General features: G+C 43.8%; 1 protein-coding gene across 1 annotated transcript; it reads left to right on the forward strand.

Annotated features, from left to right (window-relative positions):
* The first annotated feature begins 1,511 nt into the window (after positions 1–1,511).
* On the forward strand, positions 1,512–26,018 carry PITPNA (phosphatidylinositol transfer protein alpha). The gene is made up of 12 exons (XM_009094728.4): positions 1,512–1,672; positions 6,487–6,517; positions 12,101–12,246; positions 12,776–12,867; positions 16,595–16,602; positions 17,551–17,625; positions 17,986–18,069; positions 18,928–19,005; positions 19,899–20,009; positions 21,280–21,402; positions 22,136–22,205; positions 23,255–26,018. The coding sequence occupies exons 1-11, from the start codon at positions 1,653–1,655 to the stop codon at positions 22,181–22,183; spliced, it is 816 nt and encodes a 271-aa protein (XP_009092976.1). The 5' UTR covers positions 1,512–1,652; the 3' UTR covers positions 22,184–22,205; positions 23,255–26,018.
* Positions 26,019–26,152: the final 134 nt, after the last annotated feature.

The following is a 26,152-nucleotide window of genomic DNA, read 5'->3' on the forward strand; positions in this document are numbered from 1 at the left end:
CATTAGTTTTCCTTCTGAGGGTGGACATAATAAAAGCATTGGTTGCTTCCTAATGAGATTATGGAACCATGAATGCTCTATAGGGTGGCATCTGCCAAAGGGCAAGGACCCAGGTTGAACATTTCCTTGACTCTTCTCTAGGTTAGGAGCTAAGAGCCACTGCCAGTTAATTTTTTCTTCTCCAAATGAGTTTAATCTCTGAGAAAAAATCTCCAAACTCTGTAGGTGGCAGGTTGAGAATGGGATAGAGCTCAGCTATAGTATGAACTGCTGTCAAACAGTGACAAATGAACAGCGTGGCCTTAGAAGGGATCACAGGTGTCAACAGCAAAGCTGCACGTCTTGGTTATCCATGCCTTAGCTTGGTGATGCTAAATCTGTGGTGGTTTACTTTTCCAATCCAATAATGACAATCATTGAAAATGCCATAAATCATGACCTAGTGACAAGGTGAAGCACATAACCTGAAGCCACTCACCCTGTCTGACTGTAGCACTGACTTATCCCCTGGCTATTTGCGTTAATACCCTGGTCACTCGTCATTTCCCTTCCCCACCCTCCCAAAAGAGGGGGGCCACGAAGTTGACAAAAATACTGCAGCACATCCCCTATTGAGACAGGCTGGGAAATTTGGGTCAGTTCAGCCTGGAGAAGAGAAGGTTGTGTGGAGACCACACAGCACCTACCAGTATCTGAAGGAGCTACAGGGGAGCCAGAAAGGGACCCTTCATCAGGCACTGTAGTGATAGGACAAGGAGGAATGGGTTCAGACTGGAAGAGAGGAAATTTAGGTCAGATATTGGGAAGAATTCTCTATGAGGGTGGGGAGGCTCTTGCACAGGTGCCCAGAGAAGCTGTGGCTGCCCCATCCCTGGAAATGTCCAAGGCCAGGTTGGACAGGGCTTGGAGCAACTGGGTTAGTGGAAGGTGTCTTCTGCCAGGGGCTGGAAGAAGACTTTTGGGTCTTTGGGGTCTCTCCCAAGCGAAACCATTCTGTAATTTAAGGAGAACCTGCTGGTGGCAGGAGGGAGATTTCTGGGAGCACTGCATGGAGACTTCTCGGGAACCCCAGTCCCGAGCTGAAACAAGTAACAACCATGCAGTTTACACCTCTTGAGAGAACCTAAAGAAGCAGCTATAGCTGAAAATGAGTTGATGAGTTGATCCAGAACAACGTGAGGGCTTGCCAGGAGTCCCCTGCCAGCGGCACTGCTGGGAAGACTGCGACACTGCTCTGGCAAGCCCAGCCTTGAAGCTGAAACAACACCGCGCGGTTTACACGTCATGAGAGAACCTAAAAAAACCCCACCAAACACCAAAAAACCCAAGGCGTTTTAGTTTAAAACGTCAGCGGCGCTCCAGGCAGAAGCCCGTGAGGGAGGCGCGCGCTGCCTGAGGGGGCCGGGGGAGGGCGGGGAGAGCCGCGCGGGCCCCGCCCCGCCCCGCCCCGCCCCGCGCGCGGCGCGGAGCTGACGCAGCCGTTGCCGCAGAGACGAACCGCCCCGGCCCCCCCGCCGGCCCGGCCCCCCCGTCCCGGTGCGGCTCGGCTCGGCTCGGCGCGGCTCGGTCCATCCCGCGCAGCGGCTCCAGGACGCGCCTGCTGTCATCTTCAGCGGCGCTGGCCCGGGCGGGAGGCGCGCGGCGGCGCCGCCATGGTGCTCATCAAGGAATAGTGAGTGCGGGGAGCTCCCCCATGCCGGCCCCCTTGAGCCCCTTCGGTCACCTCCGTCCGCGCCCGGGGCCTGGCGCGGTGACGGCCGCGGGTGGGCGGCTTGGCCTTGCCCCGCACTGCGGCCGCGGAGAGGGAGGGAAGGAGCGGGGAGCGCCGTGAGGGCCGTGGCGGCGGAGGGGGCGGTATGAAGGTCACGGCGGGGCGGGGGCCGCGGCTGCCGGCGGGTACCGGGGCCGCTCGGCCCCTCTGCGGCTCCGCGGGTGTCGCCGGTGCCCCCACGGCCTCCGCGGGCGGCTGGCCCCGCACCGGCTGTGCCGGGTGGGTGTTGCCGGTGCCCGGGTGCCGAGGGCCGAGCCAGAGCCCGCTCTGTCCCGGGGGTTTCTGTGGGAGCTCTGAGGGAGGCAGGGGCGTCTTGCCCCTGCTCGTTGTAACAGAGCCAAGTGTCAAGCCTGGCTTCGATCCCCTCCCGCCTTCGGCTGTGAAATCTCCAAGGGGGGACTCCTGAGAATGTCAGAAATGAGGTAGCTCCAAAATATTTTTGGTGTGTGGAAGCCTCACCTTGGAGTTCTTCACTGACCCTGAGGCTGCTGCGGTTATCCTCCCCTGTGATGGGGATGAAGGGGTGGAAAACTGGCTGGCCATGAGGGTGTGTAGCTATTAGTCACGACTTGTCACAGTCCTTGGTTCAGCTGCTTTTTGCTTGCTAATGTGGAATATACTCTTGGACCGGTGCACTTTGGCTGGGTGTCTTCGAAGCTGTGTGCACTCTGCACATAGTTCTTGCCTGAATTCTTAAGGTTAACCCAAGTGCATTCCCAAGTGAAGTGCATTCCATCATTTTAAACTTCTTTTGGCTGATGGAAGAGGCTTTCTGATACCTGTGATCCCAGTGATAAAGTGGGTTTTCAGGTCTTCTCTTAGACACATTTACCTACATGACTGTGTCCTCCTTACAGGAATTACTTTGCAAGATTATGGACCATGGTGTGGATTTAAATATTAAAACTACGTTGAGGGTTGTACTGATCCTTGTAGTTGCCTTTAAACTTGATTATTTTTTTTCCCCTTAAACCCCTGCTATTTTTATCCAAACAATAGGAGTGTAGAATTCAGGAGCAGCAGCAGAGCTACTCTTTGTAACACAAAAACACCATTACCTTCTGTAGTGTTAAACTGGATAGCAGGCAGAAACCTGGCCTAAGTGCTTAGTTTCAGGTGCATGAAAAGATAATTAACTCCTTCTGCAACATCTGTTTTGTTGATATTTTCCTGTGGATTTACTACTTTCCCTCTTAGAGCACCTTGGCTGGGTTATCGTGTATCTTTTTCACGCTTCTGCTCACAATCCCTTGCCTTGTGCCACAATAAAACTCATTATCAGTGAACTATGCTGTAAAGGTGAGAACATATGTATTTTGAATCAGATTTTTGACAGTGTGAGCAGTTCATTTTCGTGACTATCACTTCCAAAAGTCGTTTTACTCAACATTATTTACCTCACCATATCAGCATGCTTACTGGTCTTTCACACTGCCTGCTTCAGAAACAAGGTGGGAAGTGTAAACGTTAAGAGTAAAGGTTAAAAGAGCAGAATTACTACATTGGTTTCCTTTTACAGTTTCCATTTGTATTTTCAAAAAGGTCACTAAACCTTTTTAGCGTTGCCATTATACTGTTTCTTTTCTTCCCTTTGTTTTGCCCTTAGTAAGACTTATGTGGCTCTAAGGACAATCAAGGTTGCTGCTGGACTTTCCAATGAACATTTATTTTTGACTTTCTGAGATTCCCAGCTACCTCTGACAGTTGCACATTCTGAGTTGTGTAACTGTATTGGCTCAGATTTAAATATTCTTGATGTTGTACGTGCTCAATTTACATCCTTTTTGAGATGGTTTCTGATGAAATCTCCTGTTAAGGCATGTTGAAACCTTTTGTTTTGGTGTGAGCTGGCTGTTTGAAGTGCTTTGCTGTTACTTATGTTAGTTCTGGTTGCATGCAGGTAATTACTGCCTTCCTGCCATAGGTGGTAAAAAGCTAAATGATCTGTAACTTCATCTCATCTGAGCAGATTATTCTTCCATCTCTGTGACCCCTTGTCACACTCTCCCTAGTAAATCAGATGGGTTTTATTATGGCTGTAAGTATTTTAGGAGCTGATACAGAAATAGAGCAATAGAACAAAAACCTGATGTCACATTTTATTATCAGACAAGTCTGTATCATCATTTCTCTACAGCTTCTTGTCCTGATGGTTATGCAGTGATGACTTTAACCCTTTCATTTGATGTCCTGTCAGACTTTCAGACTTATCTTGCATTTCTATCCATCCGTGCTGCAGATCACCTGCATGGATTTTGTTCATTTGTTTGCATTTTTTTGGTGTCAGGGTTTGTAAATGCTGGCTGGAATCTTGCTTGCTGTCCTTATTTTGATTTAAACTGCCTTGGAAGACCTTGAGGGGAATCAGAGTGTGGAGACTCACTTCCCTTTCCTGTGAAGTGACGATAATGCCATGACCTTCCCTGCAGCTGTACTTCCCTTTGCTGTCATTTGAGGCAGATTTTAATCTAACAGGGATCTTAAATGTTCCTCACCATTTTCAGGCTGACCACATCATATAGTTTCTCATAAATTGAGCAAATTCTGTCCTAAAGTTAGGAATCTTTGTTCTCATTGCTGCTCCTGCAAAGATCCTCTTGAGGAGTCTTCCCTCCTCCTTCTTTATCACTTGACTACCTGTAAGTGGTTTTCACCCCCACTTTCTTGGTTTGCTGGGCTGAACAAACTGTAAACCATTAATCTTGTTTGTGTTTCTGTTTCTCCACTGAACTACAAGATAACAATTCAGATTTAGTGTCTTCCAGTTTCCTAAATGGAATTTCGTTTGCTTACAGCAATGTTTTGCACCAGGTTCTCTGAAGAAAAATGTTTTAACTCCATTCCAAAGAAATTGTTTTTTCCTTCTTTCTTGATCTTTCACTTTAATTTATCATCCAGCCCCTCTTTTATTGCACTTTTATCCAGTTAAGTAACCCAACATCATGCTTGGTGGCAAAGTCTACCTGTGAAAATCCCTTTCCTTTTTTTATTCTCCCTTTCACCACACTGGTGTTGGTCCTCTCCCCTCTTGCCTTTCAGCAGGTATTTTCAGGATACAATATGTAACAGGGAGTAAAACAATTATGGTTCAATATATCCTACCAGCAAGTGGCACATGGATTTCTATTTTAAAATCCCATTTAAAAAATTGCTTTTATTTCCTGTGTTTGGCAAGGAAAGCCATGTCTTCAGTAGACTTGATGTAAAGAAGCACACGTGACTTGGTCTAAAATTTGTTGTCTAATGATTTTTCTGTTGTAAAACAGTCACTGTTCCTTCTCCATTCACATTTTTGCATCATTTATGATCTCTAAAACTCTTCCATACCTGAGCTTTTTAGCTGGTTTTTCTCCCAAGCTGAAAGGCCAAGTCTTAATTGCTTTCTTCTCACACAGAAGCTTTTTCCCATCTCCAATCATCTTTTCAACTTCCTTTACTTGTTCTGTATCCTCTTTGGGATAAGATGACCAGGACTATGGGCAATGTTCAAGCTGTTGATATGTGGGAGATTCTAGTGACATAATTGTCTTTTGTGTGTGTGTGTGTGCTGTTCCAGTTTCTAATATTGGATTTACTTTTGAATTGCCACTGAGCTGATGTTTCCTGCTGCTTTTCCATAAAGGCACAAGATATTGGCAATAACGAACTTGGGGCTCATTAACCCCATGTGTTTGGTGAAAATGAGTCCCTATAGTGCATTATTCATTTTTTTTAATTGACACTGAACTTCATTTGCAGTTCTCAGTAGTTCTTTCTGCAGTACTTTGCAGTCAGCATAAAGTGTTGCTGTCACAAGTAATCTTGCATAATCTGTAATCTTTTGCCCCTATTCCAGTTTGTTCTTTTGGTAAGTGTAAAAAAATAATTCTATTTTCACCACTATTTCTTTTTCATAATCAGTATATTAATACAGAGGGCGTTTTTTTCCTGATTGTGTCCTAGTTCCTTTGAGACTAATTCCCAAAGAATTGGGAATTCTTCTGCCCATGGTAGCCATATCCATTTCCTATCTGTCTCTCGCTTTGGTTCCTTGTTTGACATCATCCTTGCTGAAAGCAGAACTCAACCACAGATCCAGTTTTGGAGAAGACCTTAACAAGCATGTATTTCTGTCAGCTTTACATTGATCCTTTTCTAAAAAATCTGTGTGACTTCAGGCAGCTTTTGCTGTGTTGTCCAGTCAGTTGATTCTCAGAAGCATGCAGGAAACCACAATAATAAAATAAAAAAAAGACTCATTTAAAGCAGTGGCTGCACCCTGCTTTGCAGTGAGCTCTGAGCAAGCCTTTCCTCTGCTGTTTGCTGCTGCTTTGGGACATGTGAGCAAATCGTGCAGTGCCTTGTGGCTATTGCAGATCTCTGCAGAATTGCTGAGGCCCACAGAAACCTCCCCAGCAGCTTGATGAGGAATAAGATGGGATTGCTGAAAGGATGCAGTGAGAGAGATCACCACTGTGCTGCTGCTGTGTGGGTTTGTAGGCCAGTGAGGGATCACCAGTTGAATTACAGAGCTTTAAGAGAGGGTTGCAATTATGCTCTATCATGTATTGCTTCTCTTTGAGGTTGTTATATAAATAGTCTTTGGCCTAAGGAGTACTGGGTGGATGCTGGAATTCTGGGGGGAGAGGAGAGCTGTGCAGCCATTGCTGTGAGGAATGTGGGAATTTTGGGGCTGCAGGGATATTTGCTAATTTCTGTCTCTGTTTTCCTTCCAGCCGCGTTATCCTGCCCGTGTCTGTGGAGGAGGTAAGTTCTTTGCTTCCTGGCTTTAAGACTGTAAATAAACCTGTGATCAAAGCATGAACAAAAACTGGAAGATGGAAGCTGTCTTCAGGAGCCCCTGTGAGCTGTTACTCATTCACCATCATTTTTGACCAAATAATTGTATTAAGTCTGAGGGTGCCAATCATCTCTCTTATAAAATACTTGCAGATATGCTGATTATAAATCTTGAGTTGTCAGGCTGTTTTCAAGTGCAGTTTCCTTTTCATTAGCACTATTGTTCTTTTCTATTTTTTAACATGAAGGGGGAGCTTTAGTACAGATTTAAGTCACCTTTTAAACTGTGTTTTGCTGGAGCTCTTTTGTTTTAAACTCTTAGGCGAAGATCAAGAATTACTTAGGAGGCTCACATAGCAAAAGGACTTTTTAAGACCTCTGCTATTTAGCTCTTACATACAGCAGACTTTCTTTTTGTTTAGATAAAGCTGAATTGAGAGAAGAGATGTAGTTTCTATTGGACAGGGTGATTTTCACCACCAAACCACTCATGGAATAGCTGTGCAGACTCAGTGGCTGTTTCCCTCCTGTTTCCTCTGATTTTCAGCTTGCCTTTCCTTCCTCCCTCCTCCACGGAACTTTACTCTTGAAGAGAATCTAACTGTATAAGTGTTTTGAATTTTTTAATCTTTATACTAACAAGTTAGAAATTGAAATGACTGAGTCTATGGCACTTCTGTAGCAGATTCCTTCTTCTGGATGTGTTTTATTTTTTCCTTGTGATCCTTGGCTGTAAGCCTTGGGTTTGTGAACTCTGATCAAGGCCTTGTTCTAACTCTTAGGGAGAGCTGTGATAACAGCACTCCTGTTCATTTTCCTTTCCTCTGAATATAGCAGCTACTGTGGCGTAGACAGTGGTGGGCTGGCTCATGGCAGCACTTTTTTAAGCACATCCCTTTTATAACTCTCACTCTTTTGACAGAACACAGTTTAGAACTTCATGTAGTGCATTCCTGCAGCCATCAGACTGGCTAGTAAACCAAAAGCAGTGTCTTAGCTGAGTTTCTAGTTCCTGTGGCTCAGTCTGCTATGACAGGTATCAGAGGCTGACAGAAAGCCCAGAGTTCTGATCAGAGAGTGGGTTTGGATCTGTGTTCTATGTTAGTACAAGAACAAGGCTGTTAATGCCAGAAGTTCTGTCTGTTGCTTGCTCCCTACCTGTAGCTTTTATGCTTTCTGCATGAATCTGTTTCCAGCAGTTTTAACAGAAGTCAGACTGAAGTATGAGAATAGGGAAGTTTGGATCTTTTATTCTGTCCAAGTGCCACTCACAAGAGCAAGTGCTTGTCAAAGGAAGGAGTAACATGATCAGCTTTATCAAGTGAGCAAAGGATGCAGACTTGCAGGTTGAGGAAGGAGTGGGTAAATGGCAGGAGGTTGCTAGAGCTTAATGGACAGAAAGGACCTTCCTGAGTAACAGGATCCCTGCCTTGTAGTGATATGGCTCCTTGGTGTCAAGCTGTGTAAATAGAAAGTCAAAGCATCAGCATGCAGATTGTTTCTTTGAGGGGGTTAGACTGGATGGAACCCAATACAGGGTTTTCCTAAGTTCTCTGATACTGGGATTAGCCTTCATCCAGTTAAAGCGAGTCCCTGGCTGTGCTCTTGTCCCTCCCTGGCTGTTCAGAGCCTTGTGTGTAAACTGCCTCTGTGGAAATCTGAGGGTTTGGGCTGTAGATAAACATGTCAGTCTCTGGCAAACTCCTTGTGTGGGGGCCCTGGGAGTATCTGCTTCAGGACATGTATTGCTCTACTCTGAGTCCAGTGCTTGCCTTGTAGAGAAACCCCCAACCTGACCAAATCAAATTTCTCCCCAGATTTGCACATTGTCACCATGTCCCATGAGTGATGTCCCTTTCCAAGGTGTGGTGGTTTTCTTGTGGTAGGGCAAATTTCAGGAGCCAGTTCCCTGAGCAAAGAGGGTTCTAAAGTTCACTTAGTTTTGCCTGTGTGGCTGGGTGTGCTTAAGAAAAAAGGTTATTTCCAGTGTTGACTCAGAGGATGACTGCTGCTGTGTTTATTGCCTCATCCCCCTTCCTGTGTGCAAAGATGCTGACACATCTGTGCATCACTTGGTCACTGCACTGCTGTCTGTTCTGCAAACCAGCTGTTAAACCTTCATTGCTTTCAAGGATTTCCTTGTGTACAAAACTCTTAAATAGGGCTCTGGAGACTTGTTATTGCTCCTGACTGTGTTGCTGCTCGTGAAGCATCTCTGGCTAGCAGGAGGACTTCTGATTTCATTTTTATATGGTTGATTTTTGCTCAAAAGGCTCAAGAGTTCACACCTTCTGTGTGGAAATTGTTGGCAAAAGTCTGATGTAAGATAGGGAATGAAATTAATTATAACTTTGAGACATCATGGAAGGGTTGAGGGAGTCTTTTGTGGGGTTCTGTGATATACCAGGGATTCTGTGTTCAGTCTCCACCCTTAGCAAATGGATCTTAACCAATAGTATGGAATTCAAGAGAAAACTGGTGATCAGGAAGGCACTGGGGAGCTGTGATTTAGTCAACACAGAGCTCAGTGCTGCTTAGCCAAGCTGGGAACCAAACAGTGCAAGAGAAGCCCTGGCGATGACTAAAACTCCAGAGCTGGCATGTAGGAGTTGGACTGTAGCAGTCTGTCTTCTACATGGAAACCCTGCCAAAACACAGACCTGCTCAAGTGCAGGCTACAAGCTGCACTGCTGTGTTGGTTTATCCCCTGTCCCACTGTGGGGAGCAAAGGGAATCTCCTTGTTGAGTGTTGGGTGCCAGGCTTTGCTCCCATTCCCTGACCAGCATCAGGTGCCAGCTTGGGGAGCATGGACTCGTGTGGGTGTCTCTGCCAGCTGCCACTGAAATGCTGGTATGGATTAGAGCTGTGTGTACACATTCTGTGCTGCCTCTTTGTTCCTTTTCACATGGCAAGGAGCTTGCCAAACACACAGGAATCTTATTAATTGCATTCAAAGCAGCTTTCAGGAAAACAACTGCTCTTGAAGGTGGTTGTGTTGAGATCAGGCCTGCTGGAGGAAATTTGGTGCAATGAAGATATTCTCTCAGCTGTGTAAGAGGTGTTTGGCACAGAGCAAGAGGGATGACTTCCTGCAGAAGAGGAGTTTTTTTGGTGCTCTCAGATCTGTTTGGAGTCCAGATTCCTAGAGCCAAAATCTTTCTCTCTGTTCACCTTTGCAGGGAGAATGATGTGGAATTTGCTCATTGGGACAGTTTTATTTGGGCCTTTTCCTCTCTTGTCAATGTGATTAAAGGCTCAGAAATAACAGGGAAGTTTAAATGGTGAAGATGTTAAACCAAAGGGTTTATCTTCTTAGTGTCTGGACTTTGACCCAAGTATTTGAAAGGGAGAAGGAATGAATAAGAGGCTGTTACTAAGAGGAATTAGTTTGTGCTCCTGGAGCTCTGTCCTGGGACTTGCTGCAAAGCCATTCAGTCCTCCCCTGTAATCCTGTACTTACCAAACTCATAATAAACTCTGTTCTATGAGTATTTGTGTGGCTCTTACTCTGCTAAAGCAACTTTGCTTCTAAGGTTTCACAACACTCATGTTTTGCTGTTCTGGAGGGAGGTGAGTGTTCTGCTTTGTGTGGGTCATATGTAGGGAGTCATAAGGAAGGCAGTGTGGTGTATGAAATGTCAGAAGTCAGAGACTTGTATTGCAGCCCAAAATGCAGACTGAAACCCAGCCTGCAGTGACAGTGCAGGAACTGTCCAGCCAAGTGAAGGCTGCTCATGTAACCTGGCCCAGGACCTTCTGGAGAGATCCAGAGCTGCTGCTCTTAGCTTGGAAATGGTCTGATTTTTGTTCTGCCCCACATGAGCTGAGGCCAGGACACCTAGCCTTGTTACTCTGGCTTCTATCTCTTCTTCCAGCAGGCCTTTGTTGGCACCAGATGGCACAAAATACCAGAGAGCTTTGGTTACTGTTGTTATTTTGGGTGCTGTGACAACAAAATTTAACGACTGTAGAAATCTTCCTTTGCTGCAGAAGATGTTCCAGCCCAGTGAAGTATTTCTGGGTTCTCAGCTCTGAGCAGTATTCTACTTTTCCAGGCTGCCTTTCAGAAGTGCTATTCTTGTTTCTGAGGCACAGCCTTATGCTGTGGAAAAGGAAGATGGCCTGAACAGTGTTGCATTGCTTTGTAGTTGTGTTTTGGAATTTTTAGCAGGTTTTGGTGGGTTTTTTTTGTTTTTTGGGTTTTTTTTAATCATTGCACTTCTGCTGCCAAACACTTTGTGGTTTACCCTTTCAGATTGCATCCCTGCACTGTTGCCTTTGGCAACTGTTGCTGTTTTGCTCACTTAAGAGTTCTGAAGACTTAACTCTGCTAAGTTAGAACTCTTCCTTTTAAGTCAGTGGTTTAGCTTCTACATCCTCAAACTTTGCTCATCTAACTTTGCCTCAGAGAGACCTGTGTGAATTTCTTCATTTGATCATGTTTCTTTTGAGCTCTGCATCCCCTTTTTCAGCTGCAAGAGGCAAGAGTGTATTAATCTTTACATCTTCTGCAGAGGAGAATGTTCTCTTCTGTTTGTTTTTGGTTTTTTCCTCTCTTCTGCCCAGGGAAACATTTGTGAATGCCTCTTATGAAAGAGATTGTGTAGTATCAAGTACTTTAAGTGATTTCTGGGAAATAATGCTGCCAAGTGAATGTCTGTAAGACACTGAGAAATGATTTTAGGGTAAGAATTTTACTATATGTTGAAATTCTGTGCTCTCCCTGGGAGTGGTTTACACTTTTGGCTAAGAGGAAGTATGATACAGAGGAAAAACAACACAACCCAAACCAAAGATAATAGGAAAAATAATAGTGGGAGCAGTGGCAGCATAGATCAACTGGTCATTTGGGGCACTGGCTCAGTTATTTCATTAGATAAAGCTTTCAGAATGAAAATACCCTCTTTGCTTCAGGCTTCATACTCAGTTGTTGAACTGCATGTAGGGGATGATCATCTTTGACCCTCAGGGCTCCTAACCTGTGCACATCTAACAAGTTTGTTTCTTGGAACACTTAAATCAGGTGGTGCAAGTACCCTTTATCTTCTGTCTCCCTTATGAAGGTTTTCACTCCTTTCCCCCTTACCCTGCATTTTGTAAAAAAGCTTGAGGTGAATTTCTTTGGGACTCTTCTGGATGCAGCACTGTGTGCTTGTTGATTCAGGACTGGCAGTGCCTTATTCTCAATTTTTCACTCAATAAGAGTGAAACCCAATGGATTTTGCTCCAGTATCCCTGAGGTCATCTGTGTTTTCTTACTTTCTGATGCTCCTTTACTCTTTCTTGCTTTCTCCTGATTCTGTGTTGGTTTGGAGCTTGACATTGAAGGGTTAAAGGTAAGTGTTTCACTGGCAGTGCTTTCCTCCTAACTACCACTCAAGCTTTCTATCTCAAATGAAATTAAATGAGCTGCTTATCTGCCCATACAAGTGGATGTCCTTTTCTCTGCCCTCTCCCCGGGTAATAAATTTGTCCTTGGCTTCTTCTGGCTAAGTTATTACTTCAGCTGAATTATAGCCATGGTAATAATGTGTCTTTAACTTCTCTAGTATCAAGTGGGACAGCTGTATTCTGTGGCAGAAGCCAGTAAAAATGAAACTGGTGGAGGTGAAGGAGTGGAAGTCCTGGTGAATGAACCCTACGAGAGGGATGGAGAGCGTGGGCAGTACACACACAAGATCTACCACCTACAGAGGTATGGGAACCAATTCATTCCCAGAGCTGGGCAAGAGGAACCAGAGGGGTTGCAGCAGCTGTAAATCACAAATTATGTAAAGGCTGAAAGGTGCAGAAGGCAGGAGCATAAGAGCACCTGGTAGTGAGCATCACTGGGACACCCACCCTCCCCTGGAAACGTGGCTGTTGTCCCAAGAAAATCTGGCTTTGAGCTTTTCAAAGCAAGTCTGATCCTGCCACCCCGTATTTTCATACTTGAATTTGGCTAAAGAACAAAACATCTCGATTTCAACCTGCTTTCAGCCTCTTTTGCCTCTTTTTTTTTTTTTTTAATTTGTTTTATATTTCATTATGTAAAGAAGATATATATTAATGTGTCTGATTTAGCATTTCTGGAAAACATCATAATGGGGCTGGGGAGAGTCCTACCAATTCCAGAGCTGTGCAAATCTCCAGTCTTTGCATTCCAGGTGGATGTCCTGCCTGTGTCAGTTCTCATTCCATGTAGTCCTTATCAATGCCTTTCTTCCTATTTCCAAATTCTGCAGCAAAGTGCCAACATTTGTGAGAATGCTGGCCCCTGAAGGAGCTCTGAATATACATGAAAAAGCATGGAATGCCTATCCCTACTGCAGAACTGGTGAGTGCCTGAGGAAGGACTCTGGATTCTCCCTTTTTTGTTTTCTGGGGGGTAGGGGGAAAAGAGGTAGGGGAGGGTATAAGGAAAGATGCAAGCAGTAGAGAAGCTGTTCCAGCTCTCAAATTTTGTATCTCTGTTCTCTGAGCTCTTTGTGTGGCCGGGAAAAGCAAAATACAGTGAGGAGTTAAAAGAACTGCCCTTGTCTGATGTGCTGCTCACGAGTGACCTTCTTCTGTGAGAAAGAACAGACCAAGAGATACCTGTTAGTCTTCCTAAAGGAATAGCTGTGCAACACAGATGAAATAAATACATGAGGGGTGATTTTATGTGCTCAAGTGCAGCATAGCCAGGTGGGAAAAAGTGGAAGATGCAAGAGGGGAACAGGGCAGATCTTAGGGACAAGTGTTGAGTGATGGGTGTTTGCTCACTTGCACCATCTGAGGTCAGTGAGGGTTGAACAGAGAATGCTGCAGTTGAAGTGAATCCATCTGTAAAGGCAGGGCTGAGGCTCTGGGAGCTGTGTAAAGTGCTGGAATAATATCAAATCTATTTTCTACAGGAGTGGTTGGTATTTACTTACTGAAGTTACCAGCCATAGTGTTTAACCACTACAGCTTCTTTGGTGTTCACTGCTGTAAACTGAAAATTTGACTTTGCCTCCAAACTTATGTAGTGTTTTTGGCAGCATTTTGTGCTGTTTGTATCTCTGAAGGATACATTTGCTGCTAGTTGGTAGTGGTACAGTTGCTATGGGAACAAAACACTTAAAAATTCCAACTGTTCTTCAAACTTAATATATAACCCCCCCTTTTTTTTGACAATTTACTTAAGTGAATTTTAAATGAAGTGTTTTAAAAGAAGGAAAAAGCTCTGCAGTGGGAGAGGATAGTGTTACTTCAGTCTGTGAAATTACAGGCAGCAGTCTAGTGGAATTGATATTTCAAACACAAAATTCAGATACTGCCATCAACTTTAGAATAAATTTTTAATGTCTCACAGAAGATGTGGAAACGAAGTTGTTCACAACCTTTTTAACTTTATGCAGTTTTCTTGCTGCATGTTACTTAAATTAGTTAGTAAATGTCTAGTTTATTTCCATGTTAAGCCCACTGAGCTGATTTAAATGCCTGGCTGTATCCTTCACCTTCTCTTTTCTTTCTCCACCAATTTCTGAAACAAAGCTATGGAGTTACTTCTCTTGTTATTCTCAAGCTGCTTATCCTTCAGTTACACACTAATAAAATTCCACTGAAGAATAGGATACTAAAATCAAGTACAAGACTTTTCAACACAATCAAAGAAATTTCAGGTTTTAATATGCTAGTAATGATAACAAAGCCAAAAAAAAAAAACCCTCAACTGTAATAAACAGCATCATAATATGAGATAAAAAGTGCTTTGTTGAGGGGGTTGGAGCAGAAGGCAGTTTTGATGCGGAGGCTGATAAATTCTGTTTAGAGAATCTGCCAGCCTGACATGAAGCAAGAGAGCTTGAAAAAGTTACTGAAACCTTTGTTTGGCTGGGATTGGGCAGGAGGGGAGAACCCTTGGGTTTGGGAGCCCATGGATGAGAGGACTCATGGATGTGAGAGTGACCCCATGGATGTGGGAACCCTTGGATATGAGAGTGACCCCATGGATGTGAGAGTGACCCCATGGATGTGGGAATCCTTGGATATGAGAGTGACCCCATGGATGTGAGAGTGACCCCATGGATGTGGGAGCCCATGGATGTGTTGTGGGGTTGCCTTTTTTGACCATTCTCCTTTGGATGCACTCGGGTGTTTTGGTTGTGTGTGGGAAGACTTGGATGCCCTGCTGTGAATCCTTGGGCAGCAGAAAATGCTGTTCTGGCTTAGAGCAGCCAGGCTTTCAGCCCTCTCACTAGAATCTGAAATTTAAGAGCCAGGGACCCAGTAGGAACCAAACCTGAGTGTAGGAGCTGCTGGTGCTTCTGCCTGTGCCCTCCTGTCCCAGGTGGTGTTGCTGTGCTGTCTCTGGAGCACAGCTTGCTTGTTCACAGAGCATTATAAACTGGAATAAAGCAGTGCTTTTACTTAATTGTGCCTTGTGGTATTTTTTTTAATTATATGACTGCATCCTTTTTCCATTTCCATATATCTCCTCTGAGAAGCTCAATTAATATACATATTATGGGCCATTATCAAAGTAGTACTGGAGATTGAGGGAGTTTAAATGCCTAGCTTATCACTTTCTGCAGTTCTGCACACTTCCTTGTGCTGTAATATGTTGTTTTTATGTACTTTGAATGGAATCCTTGCTTAGTTCCTTTGAGAGTATAAACTGTAAGTGAGGTGATGGTTTCACAACTTCTGCAGTAGAAATGAAGTGAGGATTGTCCAATAGTTGTACCTGTGCCAAGGTGCCAAGGGGGACAGTGTTCTTCTCTGCAGTCTGACTTAAATATTAATGTTGCTTAAATGTTTTTAGAAAAGCAGTTTGATGTGTGTTCCACTCTGAGTGTAACCATGGCCTGTGGCCAGATGGCAAGAAACTGAGAAGTTATAACTGCAGTTGAAACATGTAGGAGTTGCTGCTGTAATGCCTCAAGAAGCAGGTCCTAATTTGTAGCAAGCTGAACATTGAAGTTTCAGTGGACATTTCTGAAGAGATTAATTTGTTTCTTTACATATGAGGAGTCTTCCCCACAGGGAAGAAGTTAAGGAGGTGAAGGAACCTGTTTTGAGGCAGCTGCATAGTCACAGCACACAGTCATGGCAAAGTGGGAAGGCCCTGGTTTATAATTATTGCTGGTTTATTCAGTATTTTGTTGGACTAGCAGGAAAGAAACCCCACTTCCTTCTTGCAGAAATAATGAAATGTTCTTTGAGATGAAGTTCAGCCTTTGAAAAATTAGCCTCAGCTCTGCTTTCTTGTTCTCTCCCTCCAGCCCAACATGCCAGTCTAAATAATTGGCTTTCTGTAAAATTGCTGTAAAAAGCAATTTTCACATGCTAGGGGTTTATAACAGTCCAAGCCCAGCAGTGGGTAATTAAGGCAGCTGGATGTGCATGATTGGTGATTTGGGATGGTAACTGTCTGCAGGATCCTGGGTTGGAAACTCAGAAATTGTTACAATACCTTCAAAACCAAATTGCTCCTTAATCAAGCCCTGATGTTAGACTTCAGAACAGGCCAGAGAACTTCACCTGCAGCTTCAGACTTCCTTCTGCTCGAGTAGAATTGCTCATGTAGAGCAGATGCTGACTGTTACAGGATCTTTAATTGCTTTTCTGTGTTGAATAATTGAGCCTTGGTGTCCAGGGAGCTCAGTTACTACGAGCAGCAGAGATGCAGAGGGTCTGGTTACTCCAGGCAGGGCTGCTCTGGCCTGAAATCCAGCATGGGTTTCCTTTGGAACTATGGAGAGGCTCCTTATCTGCAAACTGAGAAAGGATTGGTAAAATGCTGTCAGCTGAACATACTTATTCCATCTTCTCATCCAGCTGGCAGCAGGCCAGGGAGCACAAGTGGCAGTGCATAATTAATTGCTGCTCCTCTGGGTTTCTCTGAGAATTTCCAGAGGTGAAGGGGGTGCAGTTAGCTGGATTTTATCAACTTCCATGTCTTTTCCCTCAGAGGTACCTGGGAAGCTGGAGCTGTCCCTGTTTGGCTGAGAGTGGGAGGAGGGCAGTGGTTGCTGTACAGTCTTTCCTCACTAAAGTACTGTGTCTCTTTCTTTCCATGTGTTGATTTCTTGGACCAGTTATTACAGTAAGTATTGTTTTTACTGATAATCTGTGGAATAATGACTGAAATGAAGTGTTCTGGATAGAAGAAGCTCTTTAACCTGAGCTAAAGGCACTTTAGCTTTTATCACTGTAAGATCACATAGATTAACTGCCCTTACCAAGGGTGGTGTATCCACGTGAGCATGGAGAGAGATCTGTCTGTGCTCAGCAAAGCTCAGCTCTACAAAGGGGAACAAGCCCTTGCTTGGGTAAACTGAGTAAAAACCAGTTAGCTCCTGTCATGCTGTCCCCTTGATTAATCTCTTCTGAATTTGATATTTCCTTTCTACATGCTGAGTGTTTCACTGGCTTGTGCTTTTGTTTCTGCTCCCCTGAGGGAGGATAGGGTTACCTTTGGGAGTCCTTTGCTACTCACAGTGATAGTGAGAAATGGAAAGTTTTTTGCTTACTTGGCAGAACTGTGCTTCTTGTCCCTTCCTTTACAGTGTCAAGAGCTCTCAGCACATCAGTTTAATATTGTTATTAATTTGAAGAGTTGCATCAAAATATGTACTCAGTGCTAGATCAATAATCTCTGTGGAAAGACAGTTTCTGCCTAGCTAACTTATGTTACCCCTTCTAAACTCTAAATAGAGTGGCAGATATTGTCCTTTCAAGAAAAAGCTGTTTATAAACTCCAAATGTTTCACTAAAACAATAGAATTTATGGTGGTTTTTTTGTGAACAGCTTGTGGTTTATTTAATCCTAAGTAATTAATGATCAATCAACTTTGCTGAAAGCGGTGATCTGGTGACAAATAATTCTGAAATTCCCTAAGTTGGACCCCAGTCAAATGGAAAGTTCATTCTTTGATTTAATTCTTTGAGTTGACTCTCCTAATGCTTATCTGTGTAATAAGAAGACAAATTATATATTTGTCTTATATAATTATATATCCTAGAATAACAAGAAGCTTTATTTTGATGACAGAATGAGTATATGAAGGATGACTTCCTGATCAAAATTGAAACCTGGCATAAATCAGATCTTGGAACACAAGAGAATGTGAGTACTTGTCATGTGTTTTACTCATCTCTTTAATGTCACAGTGCTGCTTTCTGTGCTGGGTTAGAGAAGTGCTGTGTGGAGCTGTCTATTCACTGTGTTCCTGCATTTCAAATGTTTGTCTCACTACCAAGACAGACTCCCTTCTCTTCTCACACATAAACTGAATAAAATTGACCCCCAAGCACTTGTTCTGTGTGAGCCCCTTTGCTTCTTTGGAAACTCTCCCACTGTGTGTTTGCCTCTCTGTGGGTGGGAAGGGGAGCACTGGGTGTCTGCATTTCCATCTGGCTTTATATTTTCTTAGGCTGGGAGTGTTGTCACTAAAGCACCTCCTTGAGTGCTGTTGTTCCCCTGCAGGTGCATAAACTGGAGCCAGAGGTATGGAAGAGTGTAGAAGCCATTTATATAGACATTGCTGATCGGAGCCAAGTACTCCCCAAGGTATGGTAGGTGGGTAACAGCTCCCTGGGGGGGAGGCCTTGTGCTAAAAGGGGGGATCATGGACAAACTGTGCTTCCAGGGGTGGCCACAGCCAGCAGGACAAGTGGAGGAAGCCAGAGGAAAAGCTTTTAAAAACTGTCAGCACTGCCTGTAAAATGTGTTGCCTGTGCATGTAGCAATATTTCTCCAGCAGTGCAGCTGACTGAAGTGTTTGAATAGCAGGAAATGGCACTCCCCTTGCCACACAGGGTCTCTCCCAAACTTCCCTCTTTTTGATACTGACCCATGGCTTCACAAGTGTATCTGGAAATGATGTAGCCAATACTTGCTTCTAAGCATCACTCCAGTTACTATGAGAAAGAAAGGGGTGTTTCTTTACTAGGAAGAAAAATCAACTGTATAAAAATGGAATGTTGGTTGAGTTTCCTGACTTTCAAACAGTATTTGATACCATTTCATGGTAGTACTGTGAGTCTGACTATACTTTTCTTCTAGTGAACAGCATGTGAGCATCACACTGATACAGTGCTGTGAAAAATCCTAGATAGCACAGCTGCTTGGTGTAACAGCAGTTTAGCTCCCAGAGAACAAGTGGTTACAGGAAACATATCCTACAGAACTTCTGATAGCCTTACAAAGGTCATATCAGTTTGTTACCACTTCTTCATAGGTCTAGGACACAGCAGAGTGGGGAGATACATTTCCTTGGAGAGTGTCTGACCTAATGTTGAGGTCTGAAAACAGTAGCTCTTGATAAGGCAGAGGTTAGTCTTGGGCCAGGAAAAGAAATCCTTTGTGTGAAAGAACAGCTGGAGACAGTAGGATAATTTGTGTTTAATCTTTGTGTCTGCCCAATAGGATTACAAGGCAGAAGAAGATCCAGCAAGGTTTAAATCTGTCAAGACTGGACGTGGGCCTCTGGGTCCCAACTGGAAGGTTTGTATTGATGAGTTCAGGAACTGTATTAGGACAGATACTGGGATTTGGAGCCAAAGAAACACTGGGAAACACTGGAATCCCTTCTGCAGAAGGAAATACAAAACTCAGTCCTGAATCTGTTCTGATTTTAAAAGAAATGAAAGAGCTTGGTACAAAGAGAATGAGTTCCAGGAAATCTCTAGAGCTGTCTGGTGCTCAGCCCAAGGGTTCACCCACAAGAATTCAAGTATGAGATAGCTGAGCAATGACCAGCAGTGTTTAACCTTTCACTGAAATCCTTGGAATATGAAGACATTGCAAGTGCAGATATAATACCAGTCTTTAAAAGGGACCCTGGGTGGGATTTAGGGAGCTGCTGGTGTGCAGGTCTGATTCCTAGCAGGCAGACTTGGCAGAAGCTGAGATTGATGTGATTCATTTGGGGAGAGTGGTTATGGCTCCTGTAATGAGAAATAAGAAACCTTATGGAGTTTTCTTTAAGACTTTATAATCATGACTCAGATGATTTAATCTAATTCCAAAATGTTTTAGGTAGGGACTTTATGGAGAGACTTTTAAGGAAGCAAAGTAGCCGTGGTATAACAGTGAAGATGCTGAAAGACATAATTTTAATGGAAGAAAGAGTGGACAGCAGAGGAGAGGAAGGAATAGTCTGTTCTCAGAATGGAGGGAAAGCCACCTGTGAAGGAAACCAGGGTCTAGTTTCATCATGCCTTGCAAAAGGGTGAGCAAAGGTGTGACAAAACTTGTCAATAAAATATAAGAAAGGTGTAACAATGCAAGAGGATTGTGGGGAATTGTGGGAAGACTTCACAGTTAGGACTGAAGGATCTGCTTTCCTGGAGACACTTGGCTGGAGGTTTAATGTGGATATCTTTGTGTCTTTGCAGAAGGACCTGGGGAAGCAGTCAGATTGTCCATACATGTGTGCTTACAAGCTGGTAACAGTCAAGTTCAAGTGGTGGGGTCTGCAAAATAAAGTGGAGAACTTTATACAGAAGGTAAGTTCTGGGATGGGGAAAGATGTGGGAATGGGGCACATTTCATCACCCACCTGCTGTACAGGCAATGCCTCTGCCTGAAATTCTGCACTCAGTTAAAGCTGGGTTAAGTTTGCTGCTAAGGATCTTCCTGACAAGTTCTGGAGCTCTAGTCACATTTTCCTCTCCTAGTTTGCTGCTTGGAAAAACTGTGTTAAAAAATAAGCAGACAGTGAGAAACTTTATTAACTTAAAACATAAATGGTATCTTGAGCTTTTTGTGGCAGAGTATAACCCATGAGCTGCAGCAGGATGCTACACCTGGGAATGGTTGTGTGTGGTTTTCCAGGCAGTGCTGTGTTCATAAAACTCTTGTGCCTTCAGATCACAGAGATTTCTCAGTGGTTAATGTTGAGAAACCACAGAGCTGCTTCTGCAAAAGCAATTCTCTGCTGATACAATCAAGGCAGCTCCAAGGGGGAATGACCATGGTGCTGCAGGATTTCAAATACCTCTAACAAAAGTCCTGAATAATGCAGTGTCTTCAATCCCTTTCAATTTATGAGTATCTACAGGCTTGCATCAAAGTATTCAAGCTGCTTTTAAAGAGATATGAAACCATAATTGGTAAAACTGAAGTGTCCTTCCTTAATGAGGTCTTTCCAAGAGGCATTATATATCCCTGTCTAATATAATGATTTTGCCTAGCTTATCTCTTATAAAATGGAAATAAATTACTCCAAACCTGGAGTAGTTTGTGCACTTTAGTCACCTCTGCTGAAAGGTTTATAGTGTGAAAAACAAGTTTAGGCATTTTTTTAGGTCACTTCAAAAGAAAAAAAAATAAGATAGGTGCATGACAGCCCTTTACATTTCATAACTTTAGTTTTTAGCAAATTAAGGATTTAAAAAATACCTGTTTCTCCTTTTTTCTACACTTCCAGACCAACTTTCATGCTCTGAGTAAACCCAGCTTGGAGCACTTTATTCAGTCAGAGCAATACTGTCAAATCAAAGGAAATTCAGTAATTCTTTCAGTGCAGTGTGCAGACTGCTGTCTAGGTTTGGAGGGAAAAAAAAAGGCATTTCTCTGGGGATTCAAGACTCCAGATTAGATATTCTGATAAAAGAATAAAAATTAGCTATCTCCAGTTTCCAATTGTGGCAGCTAGGTGGAAAGGTGGGCGAGGGAGCTGATTCTACACATCTCTGAAAATTGTTCCAATGCTGTGAGCTCCATGGTAATTGCCCTGTGACTAAGCTGGTTTGTGTCTTATTCCTCCTTTTGCAGCAAGAAAAGAGGCTCTTCACAAACTTCCACCGGCAGCTCTTTTGCTGGCTTGATAAGTGGGTTGATCTGACTATGGAGGACATCCGTAGGATGGAGGAGGAGACCAAGAGACAGCTGGATGAGGTCAGTGGCAAAGCAGGGCAGGTGTGGGTTGTGTGAGAAACTGCTTCTCTCCAGCACAGCAGAGAGGAAAGGCTGCTGCATTGTCAGGGCATGGTGTGAATTGTGCTCCTGCTATTTAGGTCATGCTGTGTGTGTGCTTTGAATGATTGGCCATGAGTCCATCGTGCTGGCATCTCCTCCTAATCATTATGGAATTCTCCTTCTGTTTGTTGTTGAGCCAGTAAATGTATTGAACCACAGGTAATGAGGGGCTGAGTGGCAATGATTCATTTACTGCCTCAATATCTTCTGTTTGATTTTACTCAAAGCTGAATGGTCGATTCTGTCCTCATTAGTTGCCAGAAACCTGTTGAGTAAAAGGTTTTATAGCTCTAAGTACCATAAGCAGGTAGTGGGGATATGTAACAGCATTCTTACTCTGAGAAACACAAGTTTGGTAATAATGAGAACCTTGTTCTGTGGCTTGTGTCCTGCCCTGCACCCTTCTCTCCCTTCAAGCCTCAGGATATTTCATTACAGTTTCATGTACACTCTTGCCCTTTGGATAATGGTTCCAAATCTGCTGCCAACCCACAGCTTAACCAGAAGTGATGCCTGCATGTGCATTTCACAATCACTGATTTGAGGTGCTGAGATATAATCAATGTCTTACACACAGGAGATGTTCCATACTGATAAATTTTGAGATAACACATGTGAGAATCATTACTTGAACACTTCTTTCCTCTTTCAGATGAGAGAAAAAGATCCAGTGAAAGGAATGTCGGCTGCAGATGACTAATATGACTCCTTCCTTGTGCACTGTAGGTATCAAAGAGATGTAACAAAAATCTGTATTGCTCTATTTGGTTTAAAACCCCCAACATTTGTGTGAAGAATGATCCTGTTCATAGCTTCTGACAAGCAAATCTGTGCTATTGATTGTTTTTATAGTGAAGCCATTTCACTGACAGGTTGATGAGCGAGGTTTACTGCCTCATTTCAGAACTATTCTAAAGAAAAGTCTGAGTGAAAAGTATAAGAAAAATGTGTTAGAATGTTATGTAGTTTACTGCTATTATTTCTGTAATGCATATGTTACTTTCCATGACTCGCAGAGAAACTTTTGTCAGTCTCAAAAAAAAAAAAGTTAGACATGCAAATGCTTAGAATACAGTTGGAAATTGAGCATTCCAAGCATTTTGTGAGGCATTTCTTATTTCCATTGCTTTTTAGTAGTATTTACTAATGGACCAAGGCTTGGAGTAACACTTGAGCATTGCAGGAGAAACAGAAATGACCATTTTAAAGTTTTTGACTTGTTTTCTTTCTATTCTGTTAAATATGTCATCACTTTGGGTGCTGGTTTTGCCAAATTTTTCTTAGACACTGCAAAAACATTGTGTAGTATATACAATATATACAGTTGTATTGTATAGTATTAGAGAGGTAAGAAAGCAAGGAGAAAGAAGGGATTGTCCATTTATGATGGGAAGAACAGGTTGTTAGGGCAGTAAAATGCCATCCTAGTTATCCTTGGAAGGAATGGGGTGGGGCAGAACCACATCCTCCTGGAGTACTCACTGTTTATTCTATTTGCCCTCTGTTACCTGCTGGTTGGTTGGTGGTAAGTGGGGAACACGAAGTGAGGGAGTGTCTTTTGATAGAAATATTTTAATTTTGAATGCAGCTTCAGTCACTTGATTTTCCTCTCTCCATTTCCTGTGGATCAGAGCTGCAGTGTAACCGTGCATTGTCTGCCCGGTGACAGCCTGACTCACATTTGCTCTCTCAAGGTTGTCTGCCACCTCCCTTGGCACACTGCTCTCCCAAAGCCATCCTGAAACATTTCCCTGTTGTCTCTTTGTTTCAGTTTGCAAGACAGTCATCAGGAAGGCCCAGGGAATGCACACCCTTGACTGATGGACCATCTCTGGATCAAGCCTTTCTCTGTCCAGCTGGCAGGCGATTTTAAACCTCCCATAGCTAATTCTAGATGCCCCTTAATATTGTGAGCAAATAGACAGTCTGGTACTAAGCACTCCAATGTTAGCACGTGCATCCCAAGGAGGTTCCTCCTCCCTGGGGCCGTGTGACTTAGAGATCTGTATTTACAACTCCTCCCTCCTCTTTTTTTCATTGTGTTCAGACCAATTTCCATGTGGCCCTGTTTGATTTCCAAGTGACATTTTTAGCTCAAATAGTCTTGTGATGTGGTGACTTAGAAATTTTTTTGTTTTGGTTTTGTTTTTGGTTTGTTTTTTCCAAGTGGGATAAACTGCCACCTTTGTTTCTGCCCAGCCCTTCACTGTTCTTTGAATGTCTGTTTGGAGAGGGAAATAGTCCATATTTAACAGTGCAAAACTCTTCCATGAAATGTTCTGCTCTCACCCTTGCTTCCAGAGGGAGATATTGAACGGCAGGTAACCTGAGTACAACATGAGGAGCAGCCAGAGAGTTCTTGGTTTGTGATGAGTTGGGATTTGTGGCTTCTGCAGGGCATTACTTTGTTCTGTCTTAACAAACATGAATTAAAGACTGCCCAGAAGCTGCAGTCAGGCCCTGTGCTGGGGCATTCAGCACTTACCTGTTGAGTTTCCATTTTAGGGGTCTCTCTGGCCCTTGTAGCTCTGTTGTCCTCCAGCTGTGCGTGTCAGTCTTACAGAATCTTTCTTGACACATGTTGCAACTTCCTGGTTCTTTATTAATTAAGACTTCCCATAACTTACAAAGCTGGAATGGTTTTGACTAATAATAACAATGTGATTCTCCCTGGACAAATTGGGATGTTGCAAAGGCTGGTGTGCAAGAGAGGTGTTGGCACCTGGTTACATCCTGGTGCCTGGGGCGGTGGTTCTGCTCAGCAATAATATTCTTCCCATTGCAAGACTGACTAAAATATCTCCTTTTGTGCTGTAAGAAAAACTACTTTAAAAGTCCTGCAGTTTGCTAGGATATCTTTTGGTTATTATAAATCATAGAGGATACTGTTAATGTAAAGAACTCTTGTTATTTAATGAACTCAAATATTTACTGTAACTATCTTTGTGTTGATATCAGCTTTAGACAATCAACTCAGCAGAACAGAATCAAGGAAATGCTGCTTTCTTCAATACATATGAGGAAAAAAATTCCTACTTCTTTGCTTATCCCTAAGGCCCAATGTTTGATTTTTTTCCCTCCCCTAGTAGTAATAACTTTATTTTCCACTTCTGTATTTGGCAGCACTAACATGAAACCCTGAATGCCAAACAGTCGTGGGTGTATCACCACTTTTGAGGAGTCTTTTTAGTATTCTGTAATACTCTGACTCCTCCAGCCCTTCCCACTCCTGCAAGCAGGAGATCCTGAAATGATCCCATGCCCTGCTGAACAAGGCTGTGCTGTGATCAGAGCTGTTTTCAGCGTGAGGGAAGATGGGCATGCTCTGGAGGGAGAGGATGGCATTGGTTTCTGGGGAGGGGGCAGTTTATCCCTTTATTTTTAGTTTATTTTGCCTTACTCATGTCTAAGTGCAATAAGCTCTGAATTGTACCAGTAACTCTGGCAGGCTCTTCTCAGTGACCTCAGACGGTTCTGCGGGGTTGGGGTGGGGTTTGAGGGGTTTTAGCAATCTCACCAGGCAGAAGTAAAACAAGTTTATTGTAAAATAGATAAAGAAACTAAATTTTAATCTTTGAGGCTATTTGGGACCAGGATGTTTCATGACATGTTGTATAGCTGTTCCAGAAGTATTCTAGGAGTGTAGGCCCCAGTTAGAGTTCTTTCAGTTTGAAGTATTTTTAACAGAGAATTTATGCACTGACTTCTGTTCATGTTTGTTGGTTACGTTTTGAGGGATTCTTACACTTGAGGGCAACCTGAGAATACACATAGCACACTTGTTCTTTCAGTTTGTGTTATCCAAGAGGCTTTTTCCATCTGATGACACTAATCGCCGTGGAAGCAGATTGTAACATTCCACCATTGCAATCCTTTTTTGATCCTCTGATTTCAGAGTAAGAGCTTTTACACAAAGCTTTCCTGATTAGTGGAAAAACTTGGATTGGGGGGGGGGGGGGAACTGCAGGACCTTCAGCCTGAATCCTCCCCCTCTGCTCCCTGCCCTTTGTTTTCTGTCCTTCCAATTTGATCCTAAGTGAAAGCATCCCTCAGCCTTTGGATAGACAAATCCTGTAAAGACCCTTCAGTCTCGACGCTTGGTTCCTGCTAGTGAGCATAGCAAAGATCACGCAGCGTTCCCGTGCCGTATCTTCCATCAGCTTTGGCGAGAACCCCCCGGAGCTGTCGGCTCCCGGCGGGATCGGCTCCATCCCGAGGGGCTGGATGCGCTGGGATCGCCATTCCCATCTGGGTTTGGAGCTCCAGGGGCAGCTCCCGAGCCCCAGCCTGCCTCAGGCTGGTTTGCTGCCAGGGCCGCCCGCCCCTCACATCCCGCAGCCCTCTGGGCTCATCCCGCTGGGCTCCCGCCCCGTCCCGACGGGTTCTCCATGCTCTTTCCTTTGGCGACACACACTTTGTAGAATGGGTTAGATTATCTCGTCGTTTCTTTAAATGTGAGTTTGTGCCTTTTTTGTCTCCTAAATCTTCCAATACAGGCATATTGGAAACGAAATCTAATAAAATACTAGACAGAGCCTCTCGCCTCCGCTTCCTTTGTTTTGGGGTTTTTGAGTTTTTTTTTTTTTGGGGGGGGGGAGGTCTCAGTGCCATCCTAAGGCTGTTGCGGGTCCTCCCGGCCGCCAGGGGGCGCCGTGGCGCGGCGCGTGCC

The sequence above is a fragment of the Serinus canaria genome, chromosome 19, assembly GCF_022539315.1.
Source record: "Serinus canaria isolate serCan28SL12 chromosome 19, serCan2020, whole genome shotgun sequence".
Classification (NCBI taxonomy): Eukaryota; Metazoa; Chordata; class Aves; order Passeriformes; family Fringillidae; genus Serinus; species Serinus canaria.